Genomic DNA, 20,035 nt, shown 5'->3' on the forward strand with positions numbered 1-20,035 from the left:
GTAGGCTCCTGCTCCTATGAGCTGTTCCGGCTCGCACAAGGCTACTTACAGTTGAAGTCGTAAGTTTACATACACTTCGGTTGGAGTCATTAAAACTCGTTTTTCAACCACTCCACAAATTTCTTCTTAACAAACTTTAGTTTTTGGCAAGTCGGTTAGGACATCTACTTTGTGCATGAGACAAGTAATTTTTCCAACAATTGTTTACAGGCAGATTATTTCACTGTATCACAATTCCAGTAGGTCAGAAGTTTATATACACTAAGTTGACTGTGCCTTTAAACAGCTTGGAAAATTCCAGAAAATGATGCCATGGCTTTAGAAGCTTCTGATAGGCTAATTGACATCATTTGAGTCAATTAGAGGTGTACATGTGGATGTATTTCAAGGCCTACTGTCAAACTCAGTGCCTCTTTGCTTGACATCTTGGGAAAATCAAAAGAAATCAGCCAAGACCTCAGAAAAAAAATTGTAGACCTCCACAAGTCTAGTTCATCCTTGGGAGAAATTTCCAAACGCCTGAAGGTACCACGTTCATCTGTACAAACAATAGTACGCAAGTATAAACATCATGGGACCACGCAGCCGTCATACTGCTCAGGAAGGAGATGCGTTCTGTCTCCTAGAGATTAACATACTTTTGTGCGAAATGTGCAAATCAATCCCAGAACAGCAGCAAAGGACCTTTTGAAGATGCTGGAGGAAACGGGTACAAAAGTATCTATATCCACAGTAAAACTAGTCCTATATCGACATAACCTGAACGGCCGCTCAGCAAGGAAGAAGCCACTGCTCCAAAACCGCCATTAAAAAAAGCCAGACTACGGTTTGCAACTGCACATGGGGACAAATATTGTACTTTTTGGAGAAATGTCCTCTGGTCTGATGAAACAAAAATGGAACTGTTTGGCCATAATAACCATCGTTATGTTTGGAGGAAAAAGGGGGATGCTTGCAAGCTGAAGAACACCATCCCAACCGTGAAGCATGGGGGTGGCAGCATCATGTAGTGGGGGTGCTTTGCTGCAGGAGGGACTGGTGCACTTCACAAAATAGATGGCATCATGAGGAGGGAAATGATGTGGATATATTGAAGCAACATCTCAAGACATCAGTCAGGAAGTTAAAGCTTGGTCACAAATGGGTCTTCCAAATGGACAATGACCTCAAGCATACTTCCAAAGTTGTGGCAAAATGGCTTAAGGACAACAAAGTCAAGGTATTCGAGTGGCCATCACAAAGCCCTGACCTCAATCCGATAGAACAATTGTGGGCAGAACTGAAAAAGCATGTGTGAGCAAGGAGGCCTATAAACCTGACCCAGTTACACCAGCTCTGTCAGGAGGAATGGGCCAAAATTCACCCAACTTATTGTGGGAAGCTTGTGGAAGGCTACCCGAAAAATTTGACCCAAGTTAAACAATTTAAAGGCAATGCTACAAAATACTATTTGAGTGTATGTAAACTTCTGACCCACTGGGAATGTGATTAAATAAATAAAAGCTGAAATAAATAATTCTCTCTATTATTCTGACATTTCCCATTCTTAAAATGAAGTGGTGATCCTAACTGACCTAAAACAGGGCATTTTTACTAGGATTAAATGTCAGGAATTGTGAAACTGAGTTTAAATGTATTTGGCTAAGGTGTATGTAAACTTCCGACTTCAACTGTACTTATGCTGATCACACGTTACAGACTCATCCAGAAGTTATGCATTAAATAATGTTGGAGTAGTTCAGATCAGTTATATTTATGAAGATCTTGAATTGTTTTCTCTATCTCAGGGATCACTTTGGACACCCTGCTAGAGTGCTGACCTGTGGCTCTGCCTACACTATTCCCACTGGCTGCTCAGAGGAGGACAGGCAATGCTATTCCTCAACATCCTCTACAGGTGAGCTAATAATACGGCCTCCTTGTTATTCATACTGTTGATATGCCTTGGAGCTTAATAAAATTTTAACTGTAAGTTCTGTTCATGTTAGTGTTATTGCCTACAGTATGACATTGGGGCAACAGTAAATCTACACACAAAAAAACATACATTTTGAAATTGGTTTATGTTCTCTTCGGCTTACATTTCAGTTTCCCTCTCAGCCTTTCTAACCCATGCAGATTTTACCTGTTTAAACCTCTGTCTTATGGTATGAGAGGGCCGCTAGCCCATGACCCTGCCAGTACCATGGCTGGCCTGAAGTGAATGGACTCCTGGGAGTTTTAGTCAGCTGAAAGGTCAGGGAGAGTTCTGACTGACATAGTGATATCGTTTTTTAAATTTTTATCAGTGGTATTTTATTGACCGCTAATGATGTCTACTAAACTACCTTAACATGTGTTTTGTTTTTTCTTGACTGAGTTGCAATAATGAGCTAAGTGCCCAAATACTTTTGAGAATCCAAATATTCTATTTAAATGTTTTATGATATGAATGAACCGGTTTCTCTTTTTATAATATCAAATATTGACTGTTGTATTTCTTTGTTTATCTTGCAATGTTTGCTCAATCTTAGTGTTCACAGTATTGTATGAATCTTTGGCAAGATAGTGCTTTCAATGATTTTCAATGATTTTCAGTTCTGCATTGTGCTTTCTCGAAGAAAGGGATCTTACTTTAATACAACTTTTCAAAACAACCGTTATTTACCTGTTGGTTTGTATATCTTTTTGTTCATTTTAATAGTAAATATTAATGGCCTTTTTCATTGCTCTTGGTGTGTCCCATTTTATTTTTTGCAGTGTATGGAGCTCCAGAGTGGCGCAGCGGTCTAAGGCACTGCATCTCAGTGCTAGAGGCGTCACTACAGACCCTGGTTTGATTCCAGGCTGTATCACAACCGGCCGTGATTGGGAGTCACATAGGGTGGCGCACAATTGGCCCAGCGTCGTCCGGGTTAGGCCGTCATTGTAAATAATAATTTGTTCTTAACTGACTTGCCTAGTTAAATAAAGGTAAAATAAAATGGTCTTATGTTGTGTGGTTATGAATAATGACTTTTATACATTTTATCATGTGTTTGACAGACATCGTCTTACTTCTCGAATACAGAAAAAAAGCACTGAATGTCATGAATACATTTTTTCTATATAGAAACAAGCAATGGATATTTTTGGAATCCATATCATACCTAGGCTATATTGTAGGCTGCTGTCATATAATCACCCAGAGGTTCATCTAGATTTATTTTTATTTTTATTGAGCATACAGTCACAGATATTAATGCTTTTTTCTTAGATATTTTATGATTTATCTATACTGAACAAAAATATAAACGCAACATGCAACAATTTTACTGAGTTACAGTTCATATAAGGAAATCAGTCAATTGAAAACAATTCATTAGGCCCTAATCTATGGATTTCACATAGGCCCACCTATGGAAGCCAGGACCCCACAAAAGGGCTTTATTACAGACAGAAATATTCCTCAGTTTCTTCAACTTTCTGGTTGACTGGACTCAGATGATCCCACAGGTGAAGAAGCCGGATGTGGAGGTCCTGGGCTGGTGTGGTTACATGTAGTCTGCAGTTTGGCCGGTTGGACATACTGCCAAATTCTTTAAAATGACGTTGGAGAGGGCTTATGGTATCTGGCAACTGCTCTGGTGGATATTACTGCAGTCAGCATGCCAATTGCACACTCCCCCAAAACTTAAGACATGTGGTATTGTGTGACAAAACGGCACAATTTAGTAGCCTTTTATTGTCCCAAGCACAAGGGGAACCCGTAACGATCATGCTGTTTAATCAGCTTCTTGATATGCCACACCTGTCAGGTGGATGTATTATCTTGTCAAATGAGAAATGTTCACTAACAGGGATGTAAATAGATTTGTGCCAAAAAATGTAGGTAAATAATTATTGTGCATATGGGGAAATTCTGCGATCTTTTATTCCAGCTCATGAAACATGGGACCAACACTTTTCATCTTGCGTTTATGTTTTTGTTCAGTCAAAGAATCTTTGATGCAGTTGTGTGGCACTGTGATACATATGCCACCTGCTGACAGACGTTTGTAGTGCAGCCTGGTGCAGACACGTCAATCTGAAGCAACATCAACCTATTGGCTTGATTCTATCACGTGTGTGGATCTGAAGATGGCGTCTCCAAATGGAGGTAAATTCTAATTTCGTTGTTGGGTGTAAATTGACATATTGATACCGAGATGCTAATGAAACCCGTATGCTTCGTATTTCTATTTGCTGAAACATTCTGAGTTCATATGTTGTACAAATGTCTCACGTTTTTCACAAGGCTATGCTCACACAACAGGTTATGTCTGCCAAACCAAAACAAGCCAGCTAGCAATGCCCTTCTTCCTACTTGATAAGATAACTATGCAGTTTGTCTTATTAGCCATCTCGGCCTATCCAATTTATCAGTAACAGCCATTTTAAAGGACACTGACCTAGCTAGGTGATCAGCAAAGGAACAGTAGCTGTAATGACGAATTCATGTGCATGCTAGTAACTAGCTACAGACCGTACGCCAGATAATGTGATGTAACCAAAGATTGGGTGTCCAATACTGGGCGTTACAAGAAACCCCCTTACAAACCACCACCAATAGATGTGTCAACTAACCTGTTCTTGGCAATACTTTCTTCGTTATTGATTCTGTGGGGGGGAAAAGTACCAATCTTAGCAATGTCCGTTTCCAGTTGCAGGTGGTTCTACAAAAACCAGCGAAAACTCAAAGATCATCCACGTTTTGTACCTTGCGAGGAAGTTCCTCTCCGTTTTAGCTGCTGCACATCTAGCATTTCCCAACATCTTTGCAGGAAATAGTCCTTTCTATGTGATGACAGTGCATCACACCGTGTGACCAAAACACAAGGTCTTCACACATGCAAGTGGCATATCTCACTCGATACTAAACATGGATTTAATATGAGTTCTTGCTGGTTTTGTAGAACCACCTGTATGGAGGTACATTTGTGTCTTCTCCATACACCTGTAACTGGAAACGGACATTTAAGATACTAGTAAGTTCTTGATTCTGTGGGAAAAAAATATCGCTATGAACAGGTTAGTTGAACAAAAAGGGCTGTCTAGCGATAGAATGTATAGCTACAGTAGTTGGAACTGGTTCATGGAACAGAACTGAAAGTTGGAAAATAAAACAATTTTGAGGAACAGAACCGAGAACGAAAGTGATCTATACTGTTCTGGAACGAACCAGTTATTACCGTTATTTTACATATTCCAGTCCCACAAAAAAACGCAACAAAGCGCCTATGCAAAGTCCTCACTGTTACTCAGAAACTTATTCCAGTGTCTGCCTGCCAGCTGAAAATCTTTGCCAGTTTTTGTGTAGGCTACCTCCCCCCCTTCTGAAGCATGCATAGTCTAATGTAGCTACTGACATTACAGGTGTGATTTAGAAGTTAGGGAGAGGTTTTTTAATTAGAGAACAATGGATTAACTTTTTCAATGTTAAGGATACTATAGTTATCACGTTTCACATTGGATTTATTAACTACAAAAAGGTAAGATGTATTTTATTTTAATTCTGGTGCCACTCTGCTCACACAAGTTTGTCTCTGGTCTAGCGCTCAAATTCTAGGCAGCATTATGTGTAATGTAATGGAACTGAGAGTCATGATCAAGAGCTAGCTCTGGTCCAAAGTTAGTTAAGCCAACTCTCTGAAGTTCAAAGACATTCAAAGTTCCTTCATAAAAGCTGCTCCTCCGTAGGTATAATTCTGTGGGCCTAATTCTGATAATGCATGTCATAACAACAAGATGCCCAGTGCTCTCCTCACCTGCAAAATTTCAGTCGCATGTCGCACCCTACACTACACTTGTCTGTCCAATGCATGTACATGGCTTTCCCGTTCCGTAGCAAGCAGCTTTATCCATTGGTGATCTAATTTAATGTTGTTTTCAGAGGTTTAAAAAGGAACAGAGAGGAACAATATAAACCGTTACTTTTTGGGGGTTTGAACCGGCAAGCACAATGACTCAGCGTGAACAGCACTTGGCTAAAGGCTACTCTTTCACATTTAGTAGTGTTGAATCGGTTGATGACGACTAAAATACATTTTTCCCCTTTGTAAGGTGATGATTTTGAGTCCTCTCTGCTGAGTTTTGAGAAGCTGGATAGAGCATCTCCTGACCTATGGCCAGAGCAACGTAAGTTTGTCTTCTCCTCTGTGTTCGCTTCATAAAGCCTATCATTGCAATTTACTCATTCCTGATTCTGATTCTCACACAGTGCCAGGAGTTGCAGAATTTGCTGCATCTTGCAAAAATGTGAGTGTTTTTCAAAGATCTATAGCTAGCGTTGATCTATAGCTAGCCCAAAATATATATGAATAGACCTACATGGCTGAGAGAATGCACATTCTTATTATTTTTTTTTGTCTTGCAGCCAATTACCAATTCTCCACCCAAATGGATGGCTGAACTGGAGAGTGAGGACATTGAAATGTTAAAAGGTAAAGTACAGTAGTGTCATATGGTACACTTACTGTTGAGCATTGCCTACTTGTGAAAATAGACTAATAAGAATACACTGATGGTACTCCAACTCTATTCCTCCCACAGAGCTGGGGAGTCTGACCACAGCAAACCTGATGGAGAAGGTCAAAGGGCTACAGAACCTGGCCTACCAGCTGGGCCTTGAGGAGTGTAAGTATACACACATGATACACATACACACTCACAACCAGTTGGGGACCAGAGCCCTGCACGGGCATATATTTTAAGGCCTACCCATGCCCGTGATACTCATGCCCTACCCTATCCGGGCCTGATTGCTTCTGCCAAATTTAAGGCCCTGCCTGAAATTAGAAATAGTTTCCTCCGTTAGTAAATCCATAACTTTCCCACTGCGCGCTGCTCGCTCTGCATGCGCTCTGCTCATGGCGGCTCTGGATCTGTGAGTATCATAGCAACGGCTCCGCTTGAGCTGCTCTGCTCATTGACGAGACATATATAGAGAGCGGTTAGCTACTTTTCATCACTCTAAACTCTTACAAAACTCAATGAACATGATTACTTTCTGTGAAATAATCTCTCGTCTTATATTTGACGAGATTGAAGCGCTTCTGACACCATGTTGTGATCTTAGTCAGATACTGTTGACTGTACTGCGCAGCAGAGCACAAGGAAATTACTCCGCTTCAAAATGTTGGTGATCAATTTAGTGATGCCCTGCCCGTACCCTAGCTATTGATGATAAAACAGGCCCTAACCAAGGCCCATCAGGCTCGGGTCGTGTAGCAGAGCTCTAGTTGTCATTCCATAGGCTACCTCTAGATGGTGCTGCTAGCCTTATGGCTAATTTATGTCTGACCAGTCAAGGAACATCTCAAGTAGCCATTCAACTCATTTTACATTTCACGAAGTAGACACCGCTTTTTAAGATTCAATGTATTTCTAATCTTTCTGAATATTGTTGTAATGAATTAGACAGAAATAGATTGTAAATGGAGAGTATTGGAGTGATTCCTCATGAAATCCAGACAAGAAAATTACGTGATTTTTGTAATTTTCACAAAATGTGATCCATAGAATAGTCCATTGGAGGATGGATTGTTGAGATATATTTGACATTTGTATCTAAAAGCATAATTGAGAAATAATTAAAGTTGGCATATTTATGACATTTTAGCCTTAACCAAAGACTACATCATTTTTCATCTTTCATCAGATGCTACAAAGCAAAAAAATTGGTGTCATTTGAAGCTTTACCGCTTGCTCTGTAATATTTTGATTTAAATATATATATATATTTTTTTATGAATATTAAAACTTCTAAACATGAAAATATATTAAAAAAAATATTTGGCAAATATTTCAATACAATGCCTTCAGAAAGTATTCATATCCCTTGACTTATTTTACATTTTGTTGTTACAGCCTGATTTTTTAAATTTCTTTTTTTCTTTTTAAGTCAGCCATCTACAGTACTCACAATACCTCATAATGACAAAGTGAAAACATGTTTTTAGATTTTTTTTAGCATTTATTGAAAATGAAATACAGAAATAACTCATTTAAATAAGTATTTACCCCTGAGTCAATACATGTTAGAATCACCTTTGGCAGCGAATACAGCTGTGAGTCTTTCTGGGTAAGTCTCTAAGAACTTTGCACACCTGGATTGTACAATATTTGCATATTATTGTGACCAGTTGTGACTGGTTGTATTGATACACCATCCAAAGTGTCATTAATAACTTCAACATGCTCAAAGGGATATTCAATGTCTGCTTTTTAAATTTTGACTCAAGACATTTCAGCTTTTCATTATTAATTAATTTGTAAAAATGTCTAAAAACATAATTCCTCTTTGACATTATGGGGTATTGTGTGTAGGCCAGTGACATAAAATCTCAATTTAATCCATTTTAAATTCAGGCTGTAACACAACAAAATTTGGAAAAACTCAAGGGGTGTAAATACCTTCTGAAGGCACTAATATCTGCTAGTTTAAAGTTATGGCTATTTTATACAGAGAAATTGGCAGTAGTAGGCAATCACAGCCCTCCTTTTACTTGTATCATTGCACGTCAGCAGAGTCAGCAGAGGGCAACCATTTTGAATGCATTTTCACATTAAAGGGTAGTTAGCATGAACTTAGCCACATGTAACAAATGGATTTACATTAGTATACGCATCAAAATATCCAATGCAAAGTTACACCTCACTTTTCAGAACTTGTTTTGTTATTAAATAAAATGGATGAGAATGCCGAAATCATGACGGAAACATTTTTGAGGGATGTGAAGGTATATGGAGGACCCGGCAAGCCAGCCTATTCCCTATAATGTAAACTCCAGCAGAAATGACTTCAAATGTATAACTTTAAATTAAACCAAATCGTTTGCACTCATGACTACGGGTTTCAATTTAATTTTCAGCCAATTTACAAGCAAATACTTGGATTTATTGTTACAAATCAGCTTACTAGTGTCGTGTCTTTGGCTATGCCGGATTAAGTGATATGACATGCTATTCTATAAAATAGTTTCTCTGTAATTAATATTACCTGATTGAGCTAATCATGTAAATGTAATTAACTAGAAAGTCGGGGCACCACAAAATAATATTTATAGAGCTGTTATCTTCCGAATAAACTCTTAAAGACCTAGTAATATTTTACATCAATAGCAGTCAATATTAATCGTCACCTTATTTCAGTCTCATCTGAAAGTTATCTTCACGAACCCTGGCTAACAAGTTGAATCAGCAATACAAAATTGGGTTTAATTATTTATTTACTAAATACCTAACTAATCACACAGAATTACACATACACATAATTAATCATAACTTGATTACAAATTACGTCATAAAGGAAAACGTCCCTAGCGGGCGGAACAGATATGACAGCTGGTTACACAAAAGAAAAGGGGGCTGGGTTTGAGTGAAAGAGCGGGAAAACTTGAGGAACAAAGGGAGACGCCATGCTATCGTAAATACAGTATCCTATGCATTCTAAATTACCGCCCATTTGGAAAAGGAAAATGCAATAAATATTTACTCTGAGCTGCGCTTTGGTAGGTTGGTGGTAGGTGGAAGGCCGTGTTGCCCAACCGAGTCCTTTGAAGAATGTCTCTGCTGGTCAATTGGATACATTGTAGTAACTTCGTTGTGTGGTAGACGGGATACTCTGTCTGTCCTATCCTAATTTACGTTTGCAGCTGCTGTTGCTAACTCAACGTCTAGGAGGTATCACTTCTATAGTGAATAAGAGTTCAAAGTTCATACCATTCGCAACCAAAGCTCACGCTGATGTTGGCTTCGTTCTGTAGTTATTATCTGAACCATTCTGACATCGGACCGTCGTCCTCACATCCTCGGAACAGGAAGGTTACATTTTCATCAAGGGTTTATATAGTGGAGGGAGAAAAGGGGTGTGTTTCATAATTTACAACCTATGTCTCTTCACGTGGGCGGGCCACTGAGTCGGGCCTAATTCAGTCATGAAAACCCAATTCTCACATTTTAGAAGCTAAAATCACATTTCATCCCATCACGAATAATTTCATATTCAAACATTTCAATTGAACAACAATTCCATGTGAATCCGATAACTCTGATGTGTAGACTTTCCACTGTAGAGTTTGTCATTCTATCATTGATGAGAATGTGCCAGATGACAACCGAACTGACATAATATACATTAAGTACCACCGCATATGTTCAATTGGTCGGATTACCAGAATATAGTTCATTCCCCCCCAACTTCTGATGTTCCCAGAATCTCTATGTTAACCAAGGGGTTTTCTAATGTCACATCAGTAGAGTAGAGAGAGGAAAAAGGGGGGAAGAGGTATTTATGACTGTCATAAACCTACCCCCAGGCCAACGTCATGACACTAGGTTGCTAGCCAACTAGACTGCTAACGTTGGCCATACTTGCATGCTAAAGTTAACCCTACCAGCCTGCTAACGTTACGTAAGCACTTCATGAGTCAGCCAGTTGCTATCAACACCAACTTACAGCTACATTAAAGTACTGGAGTGACTGCGGTTCCGACATGCCGTAGCTATTGATACGAATATTTCTGCGCAGGTGCAGGAATTTGTTACTTAGCTGCTCCACACTGCTGCCAATGTAACTTCTGCTCTGTGCTCCCACTGCTCCGCTGCCACTTCCATGAAGGGGGAAACTTCATGTTGTGCACTAAAGATATGGTTGAAATGTTCCAACTATGCATTCCATGCCTCAAGCGCGATTTCATGTTCTTTTTTGAGTAGGGGTGTTAAGCTACATACAACTATCATGTTGTACACCGAAGACATGAGTGTGCAAAGCTGTCATCAAGGCAAAGGGTGGCTACTTTGAAGAATCTCAAATATAAAATATATTTTGATTTGTTGAACACTTTTTTGCTTACTACATGATTCCATATGTGTTGTTTCATAGTTTTGATGTCTTCACTATTATTCTACAATGTAGAAAATGAGTAGGTGTGTCCAAATGTTTGACTGGTACTGTAACTCAGTGTAAAACAACATCAATTCAACATTGCATTTAGAAGTCTGGTGATGTAGGGGCAGGTCTCACATAACACATCAAGTATTGAAGCATGTGATGGATGCAAAATGTGGATTGACAGATTTTCTGCATCCATTGTCCTAATCCATAAAGTGTGGATTAGAGAGATGTAGCCTAGCTAAGTGCTCCTTTTTTTCCTAAGAGGAATATGGGTACTTAGCTCGCTATGGACAAAGCACACCATGCACAAACCCAGAAACAAAACACTGTGACAGAGATTTGATACAGACTTAAATAATTTCCTCTCAAAGTATTTTTTGCTGCCAAAATAAAAGTATTGTTGAATTCTAACTATGCATTTAATGTTGGCTGCACTCGTTTTGCACACACTCTTGTTGTAGAATAGAGCACTCCCTTAAATCTATGCTCTCTGGGTGGGGTTCTACCTTAAATCTGGATTGGATTTAGCCTCCATTCAATGCTTAAACAGAAACTGTAATCTTGTACAGTGAGGACGAGGAACCCTCTGCCCCCCTTTGTGATTCTGAGAGATGTAGAGCATGTTGGTTATGCAGAAGGGGTGCAGGGCTGATAGGTCCCGCTCCACAGCGAGCGCACCGCTGATTTGTCAAATTCCATAAAGACAGGATGATTAAAGTAGACTCATTCTGGAAAGGATTATGCCAAACATGATTTGTCTGGGCTTTGCCCTGCTCGCTCATAGAAATGAGAGATATATTTTTGTTTAATGGCAACGTTTATGTTGATCAAGCAAGCAAGCTACCTCAAGATATAGCGCATGACTTGACCGCTTGAGTGACAATGAATTGCCTCAAAGTGCACGTAGACTTGGTGGGGATGACAAAAGCAATGACACTGCTTGAATGTCTCATTATTATGCAGCAGGCGTTATGAAAGCTCAGATTAGTGTCATTGACTTCAGCATAGCTGTAGATAAAATGTGTTATCTGCTTATTCCAGGCTCATATTTACAGGTCAGGATCCTCTCTGTCTACCACACACATTATAGCTAAATATTATAACTAAATACAAATTAAACAAGCTGATCATACAGTCTGATCCAGGGTCTGTGGGACCAGTCTCACCCAAACGGATAAGCTTCATTTACAGTCATTTATGGGAAAATGAAGCTATCTGATGTCCCTCACATTTTTCAGATCAGCTTGTCTCATGCCCTGAGCATGCAGTGATCTGTTAATGTTCTTTAATTTGATTAAATGCTTCATGTTGTCTACCATACGACATATTTGTTTGTTATAAAGATGTTAGCAGCCATAAAGGAAGGGATGTTGTCTTTGCAACCATGTCATGTACCTCGGGATTAAGTAACACAATGATGGTTATTATCGGTCTCAGAGCAGCTTGTAATGATGCCTTTTTAATGTGCTCTGGTTTAATTTTCTTGTTTTCCCGGCTGTCAGAGGAGGCCTTGTAAATCTCAGCTACTTTTTCATCATGTTTGTTTCCTTAGAGAGAGAGGGGGAGATAACACAAACCAGGGCAGGGGACAGGATTTACTACCCCCCTTTAAACATGTGGCCCATTAAATTGAGCTGGTTAATGGGCAGAGTACAATCAGCCAGTGAAAACACCCGCCTTGATGCCTGTGGAGGAAGGGGACTGGCCAGACGTAGACACCTCTGACCTAGAGGACACTGATTTCACCTGAACCTTCAGAAGGACTTGGAACACCAGCCTAATGTCATGTAAAATGGCTAAATGTAGCCTAATCTTTGGAGATCCATAGGCAGAATACCTGTAGAACAGAGGCCCCAAGTGTGGAAGGCAAGTGGGGCAGCACTGCATGTATATTATGCATGCACATATGTGTTAGTATGGGTGTGTGTGGCAGGCCCTCTGTTCCCTGGGGGCCCCCCCTCCACCCCCCCGATGGCTGTGTGATGCTGCAACAGTGTGCCCCAGGGGGGACCTGGCGCATGCCTCCTCCCCAGACCCCAGCTGCTGCTCCGACCTGTGATGAATGCCCCTGTTGTGGGCCGCTGAGCTCGGCATCAGGCCCTGGGTCCCAGGAGAGTGCTGACTACTGTGATAAGTGCTGTTATTGGAGGTAATTGAAAGGGGATTGGTCCTGAGGGACAGGCCTCAGGCTGCTGCTCTAACACACTTGTAGGTTTCACTGATCCCCACCACCACCGGCTGACTGGACTGACTGGGACTTGGCTCCTTGCTAATGCAGTGATATCTTTCTCTATGATGGTGCCTAATATGGAGCCAAGCAGCATCCCTATGCAGAGACCATTTAGTGTAGACTGATATCATTTTTCTGTATAATTCTTTAGAGTCAGATGATGAGGACAAGTACTGTACAGAACCAGCCTCCTGATTTTTCACTGCAATGGATTTGTTGGAAATAGATTCAGATTTAAGTAATGGGGCCAATGTGTGACATTGGGATTAAAATTTCTAAATGGTTTGAAACAGAATTGTAAAAATTATTTTCATGCAGGAAAAAGAATTTTTGCAAATTGGCTATTAACTTCACCTATGCAGCATCATATGCCTAGGACTATACATCCCTTTAAGAAGGGTTCATAAAACATTGGCAAGTCAAATTCAAGGACTTTCAGGAACTTTTTTAAGCATTTAATTGTAATTGAAGGACCTCTGTTTTACAACTGTAAAGACAGAATTTAATAATATAGACCCCCCCCCCCCAACAAAAAGCATTTAAGAATAATACTTTTTTTGGGGGGGGGGTCTTGCCAATGCATTGATTTTCAAATTATTATTACATTCTAAAATATGTGAGAATAATGTGGACATTACCTGACTAAATAGATTGGATGGCCATTTTTTTTTTTTTACTATGTGGCCGACGCAGGCACACATAATAAAGCCATGAATAGCGATAGCATTCATCTCACCATTTGAATCTCACCATCACTGTTCTCATAATGAGAAAGTGAGCAAAAACCAGGTTCCTTTTTTATTGGAAGAATTTGTCAATCAATTGAAGTGGCGGGAAACAAACAAAAGTGGCCACATCTCTCACAAAAACGGATTAAAAAATGAAATCATGGAAAATTATAAGGGAGCAGGAGAACTTATAAATTGGCTACAATATTTACAAGGACTTTTCAAGCACCAAATTGATTAAATGTCTGATTTTCAAGGTAGGCCTATTCAAATACTTGAATTTCTGGCCTCCAAATTAAAGTTCAAGTAGGCTACTTCAAGCCCCTTGTACTGTTTAAAATTGCAGGTGTAACATGGAAAACAAAATGTATTTCTCATGTTATTTCATTACCAGGTTATATTGTGAATAAGCCCACTGGGGCATGTAATTTGTCATTATATCCAGAATAATTAATAGGAATAGCGTTGGGAGTTGCGCAAAAGCCTATCCTACACAATTGAGCGCAGTAGACTCGGTGTCCAATCCGAGGCACAAAAATATATGAAAACATTAACTCATTACCATAATACTTTCTCTGTTAAATCTAACGAGACCCTGCTCTAAATCATGCAGACAACAACAGATTATCAACATCAATTCGCTTGGGATATTAGATCCAACGTGAATCCAGGCACAACTGTCTTCACCGGCAACAAATGAGACACACATATTCCTCGCAAACTCAATTTTTTCCAGCACTTGAGCTGTTGTTGCATGGCATGCGCTATCACAACAGCTGTTTGTCACTTGACTGTCCTTCCTTCATGGATCAGATGATGATGTGTGAAGATATCATGGTGTAACTAATCAGCTGGACGCCAAATGCCCATCGAATAAGTGTTATACATAATTATTGAAGAACCACGTTAATGACAGTATTGATTTAGGTTTTAAGTATCAAGGTAAGGTGACACTTTTGTGTTAGAAGCATGCGATTTTGCAATGTCATACATCATTTTTGATTTGTGTGCCCATGAAAACTGTTTTCACCCCGTAACAAAAGGAGACTCGAAATGTTACCTAGTTACACTGCATTTCTGCGATCTCTATACAAAAAACTGTCCAACAGATAGATCAAGGATTCTTACAGGGTTCAAGTTCAATATCTAATTTAATTGATTCATACTTAATATATTATATAATGACAACTTGCACTCCCATAAAAGCAAGGACAGAAAAGTAACGTTTTATGTCACACAATTTTTGACAAATCCGTCAAGACACCAACCATGATAAAGGGTTAAACAGGTTTTAAATCAACTCGTGAATTTTTTTGAATATAGCTATGTTCTCCCCGTATATCTTCATGTAATGAGATGAAAAAATTGGCAGATTATTATCAATAACTTATCAACAGCTGTAACAAGTTGTCTAGTGTAGGAAATCCTTACTGGTGCCCTAGTTTATATAAAGATCCATTTGCATGTCAAAGTGCTTAAAGTACATATTAGTCTAAGATCTTGTTAATTTTGAAGTATTGCACTTGAATAAAATACTTTCTGTCTCTGTTGGTTTTTACTTTTGGCTGCCTGTAGCTGTGGCCAGAGTGGAGGGGTTGGAATTTGGTGTGGAGTGGATGGAAAGAGTGATGTGATTTTAGTCGCCTTCTGCAGAGCTCTGCATAGATAGACAGATGACAGGTCTTGCTGCTGCCACATTATTTTACAGCAAGACCTGCCAATCCTCCTCAATGAGGCTGTCATAATCATCCAGGTAATCCTCCAGGTTTGGTTTGATACAAGGGAACGCCAGTCAAGACCAGTCCTGCTTAGTATTGGCTGGCGGTGGCAAAGAGCTGTCCTGGTCTAAACACCACTGTGCCGCCACGACAGTAAAGCCAGGATGACCCCTACATCCCTGCCTATGTGGAGTTGAGGCTGAAGGTCAGTGCTGACAGCTCCTAATGGCCCAGCATCAATCTCCTTCCTATTAAGAGGCCAGGGCTGCTGAATATGATTGCATTCACACTGGCCCATGGTGCTAATGTGCCTTCATCAATCCATCAGGGCGGCCTGAGCGACCGCGGGGCGGGCCGTTATGAAGTTCTGCTCCCTGACAACCTCTGAAGGAGGAACAGGGGACCCACCCCCTCCTCTCCTCTGTCCTCCTCTCCGCACCGGCCTGCTTTATGAGCTCATAGTGGAGATGAATAGCAAGGCCCACCCGCTGGAGAATTGTCCGTGGTGAAGACGCCATTAGGAATGGCGTGATGGGAAACTGAAACGAGTCAAACGATGATGTGTGTTGATAAGTTTTCTGTATCAAATTATTTAATTTTTTTGCAATTTGAGATGCATACTTTGGGGGAAATGTTGTTTGGCTTGAGGAGATGAAATTGCTGGTATGAGAAAATTGTCCCTAAAAAAACGTTTCTGTTTAGCAAAATATGTACCAAGTTAATCCAGAAGCCTCAAACCAGTGTTGCATGGTTAACGCAGTTTAGTTTCCTGACTGTTTATGTTTAGTGCAGCTGTTGAAGCATGTAGTGACAGTCAGTGCTGAATCGCAATCGTACAATCAGAATTGTGGTTCATCAAACTCTTGAAATTCTTCAGTTCACTTTTAGCAATTTTGAATGTTCGACTATTACACTAAGATTGTCTAAAACAGCCTAGAAGCTATGGTGAGGTGCCCTCTGTCTCTGTATCAGTGTTGGAGGTGTGTATCTTGGTAGAGGGAAAGAGAGCTGCACACACCGCCTGTTCTTCAGCCCTGCCTGCCTGCCTGAGCAGATCGGAAATGACACCTCATTTCCATAAACGCATTAGGAATTCATTGGATTTTCTTTCCCAGCTAATCATAGTGGCTGTGTAAAACCTTTTAGGCATTTTAATGAATGAATTTTGACTGATTGCCTATTAATAAGGACACCTCTTGAACAGGGATAGGCTGTGGCATGGGTGGGGAGGTGTAGATGTGTTTGTTTGTGCGAGCGTGTGTGTCTCAGTGCACACAGGCAGGAATATATTGGAGGGAGAGAAGAGGGGGGAGGAGAGGAGCGCTCTCGGTTGGGACATAAAGAGGAACCAGTGGCTCCCCAGGGAAATCACTGGCTGTGTCTGCATCTTAAATATCCCTGTGAAGTATCAATAAGTAGGTAATTGAATTGTGAACACAAACATGAGCGTCAGGTGTAGGCTATGTTTTGCGAGGTGGGTGGGTATATGGGAAGGGGGGTTGAGTGAATGTGTTAATGGGGGAAGGAGGGGTTTGTGGGGGGTGTCATCCCCGGGTCCCAGGGGAAGTGGACAGTGAGAATGGATGTTAAATCCATTAAGTAAAGCTTACAACCAGTAATAGCTGAGTGGCACTTAAAGATGGGCAGCAGGGGTCAGATTAGTCTGCTTGACTCTTAATGATAGTGAATTGTGGAAGTCGGGGCTGGAGGCTGGGACGCCAGTTAACCCAGGTGGTCATCTGTCTCTAGGGCTAACAGGGGTCTGGCTGGCTCCTCTGGCGTGTGCCTGGAGAGGTGAAGCGGCCTCACCATGATTACTACCATTCTACACACGGGGGGGGGGGGGGGGGGATGTGACAATGACACCCAGATCACACACTCCAAACGGTAGGAAGGTGATGTCACACATTTAGGCTATACATTTACATTGGGAGAATGCTATTTTGAGAAGTGCTGGTGGACGAATATTGTATTCAGTATTGGATATTCATTTGGTTGAGGGGGATATTTTGTCATTTTATTTCCCATCAGTCCCACGTTGTGATGGCATCCCCAGGCCAGCCCAGCCAGGGCTAAATGATAATTAGAGCACAACTAATCAACAGGGTGAAGACATGGCCCTCACAATCCATAAGGTGTTATTTAGTATGGCTGGCAGCTGTAACAAGTCACTGATAAATAAGTACAGAATTAGTGATTGACCTTTGTAATCAACTAAACACATCTCTAACTCCCTCTAATCAGTATTGATTGCCCCTGCCGTGTAACAGCGTCTATGTGTGGGCATGTGCACATGCATCCGAGTGTGTGTTTCTGGGGGGGGGGGGGGGGGTCTTCCACTCCGTGTGTGTGAGTCCAGTTGCCTGAGGGTGGCTGACTGGCTGATCATTTCTCTTCCCGCTTTTAATATTTCTCTTACAATGCAAATCATATGAGTTTCTATGTGACAGAGGCGGATGCTAAACTGAACTCGTAATTAATGAGTGGCTCAGAGGGTTTAGTCTTGATCAAGGGGGGGCTGTAGCCACAGACCGGGCTACAGCCACAGACCAGGCTGCTCTCATTTATTGTTGGGGTGATCGAGAGAGATACGGAGGGAGAGGGCTACCAGTCTCTCCCATAGCAGGCCTCTCCAGAAACCAGTGGTCCATTTAACACGCTCTTAGCAGAGAGATCAGAAAGATAAACTGGGATTAGGAGACCAATGACTCAATAGTATTCTCTAAAGCAGGGGTATTTAACTCTTAGGGTGTTTTCTCAGTCCTCTTTAATGTGAACTCTGGGGTAAAAAAAGAAGCATAATAACTCTGTACTCTTTGTATTCACGCTGCCCTTGCATTTGCATGAGGACTCAACTCTTTTGCCAGTTCACTTCACCTTTTTTGACGTCTGAGTCCTCTTTGCATTCAAATTGGTATGTTCTGAAAGGAACCAATATATTTTTCCAACATTCACTCAATGCACTCTGGGTAAAAGTACAGGACAAGCCATTCCATCAGAACGTGTTATCGGACAGCTAGATATACCAACGTACATTTGTAAACTAATTGATTTAGTTAAAAAACATTATTGTAATCAGAAGATAACATTAACATGTAAATATCATTGATAACAGATTAAATATCAGAAGAATTACTGGAGATTAAATAATGCTGTAGGCCTAACTGAAAATTGTGCACCCAATGTAGGCTACTGCCCCTTTAAGAGTTGGAATGGATTTTGTACCTTATGTTTTGATTATCAGCAACTATGTTGTTGTCTTCTCACACCATTCAAAGCCCACAACTGAATAATCAGTTTATGAATCTCTCTTAGCCTATAGATCAATATATTGGAAACAAATCATCTCAACATTCGTGTCAGTACAAAACTCCACATATATTTAGGAATTTCTTTGCATCCTTGACAATCACTAGTCAATATCCAAAACCAGTTTTTTCCATGAACCTGCACATCATCTTCTCTCTCCAATGTGAGGGGTTATGGCAGGTGAAACTGTGTTGCAGTAGTCTAGTATGAGGGGTTATGGCAGGTGAAACTGTGTTGCAGTAGTCTAGTGTGAGGGGTTATGGCAGGAGAAACTGTGTTGCAGTAGTCTAGTGTGAGGGGTTATGGCAGGGGAAACAGTGTTGCAGTAGTCTAGTGTGAGGGGTTATGGCAGGTGAAACTGTGTTGCAGTAGTCTAGTGTGAGGGGTTATGGCAGGTGAAACTGTGTTGCAGTAGTCTAGTGTGAGGGGTTATGGCAGGAGAAACTGTGTTGCAGTAGTCTAGTATGAGGGGTTATGGCAGGTGAAACTGTGTTGCAGTAGTCTAGTGTGAGGGGTTATGGCAGGTGAAACTGTGTTGCAGTAGTCTAGTGTGAGGGGTTATGGCAGGTGAAACAGTGTTGCAGTAGTCTAGTGTGAGGGGTTATGGCAGGAGAAACTGTGTTGCAGTAGTCTAGTGTGAGGGGTTATGGCAGGTGAAACTGTGTTGCAGTAGTCTAGTGTGAGGGGTTATGGCAGGTGAAACTGTGTTGCAGTAGTCTAGTGTGAGGGGTTATGGCAGGTGAAACTGTGTTGCAGTAGTCTAGTGTGAGGGGTTATGGCAGGTGAAACTGTGTTGCAGTAGTCTAGTGTGAGGGGTTATGGCAGGTGAAACTGTGTTGCAGTAGTCTAGTGTGAGGGGTTATGGCAGGTGAAACTGTGTTGCAGTAGTCTAGTGTGAGGGGTTATGGCAGGAGAAACTGTGTTGCAGTAGTCTAGTGTGAGGGGTAATGGCAGGGGAAACTGTGTTGCAGTAGTCTAGTGTGAGGGGTTATGGCAGGGGAAACTGTGTTGCAGTAGTCTAGTGTGAGGGGTTATGGCAGGGGAAACTGTGTTGCAGTAGTCTAGTGTGAGGGGTTATGGCAGGGGAAACTGTGTTGCAGTAGTCTAGTGTGAGGGGTTATGGCAGGTGAAACTGTGTTGCAGTAGTATAGTGTGA

The 20,035-nt window shown here is 41.0% G+C and overlaps 1 protein-coding gene across 1 annotated transcript in view; it reads left to right on the forward strand.

Moving 5' to 3' along the window:
- The first annotated feature begins 3,684 nt into the window (after window positions 1-3,684).
- Window positions 3,685-20,035, forward strand: part of LOC139553601 (protein lin-52 homolog) — a 49,120-nt gene continuing 32,769 nt past the window's right edge. The window contains exons 1-6 of the mRNA XM_071366116.1: window positions 3,685-3,846; window positions 3,953-4,117; window positions 6,061-6,135; window positions 6,218-6,255; window positions 6,374-6,440; window positions 6,550-6,633. Coding sequence (XP_071222217.1) covers window positions 4,099-4,117; window positions 6,061-6,135; window positions 6,218-6,255; window positions 6,374-6,440; window positions 6,550-6,633 — 283 coding nt within the window. The 5' untranslated portion in view covers window positions 3,685-3,846; window positions 3,953-4,098. The remainder of the gene's footprint in view (window positions 3,847-3,952; window positions 4,118-6,060; window positions 6,136-6,217; window positions 6,256-6,373; window positions 6,441-6,549; window positions 6,634-20,035) is intronic.

The sequence above is a fragment of the Salvelinus alpinus genome, chromosome 25 (assembly GCF_045679555.1).
Source record: "Salvelinus alpinus chromosome 25, SLU_Salpinus.1, whole genome shotgun sequence".
Lineage (NCBI taxonomy): Eukaryota > Metazoa > Chordata > Actinopteri > Salmoniformes > Salmonidae > Salvelinus > Salvelinus alpinus.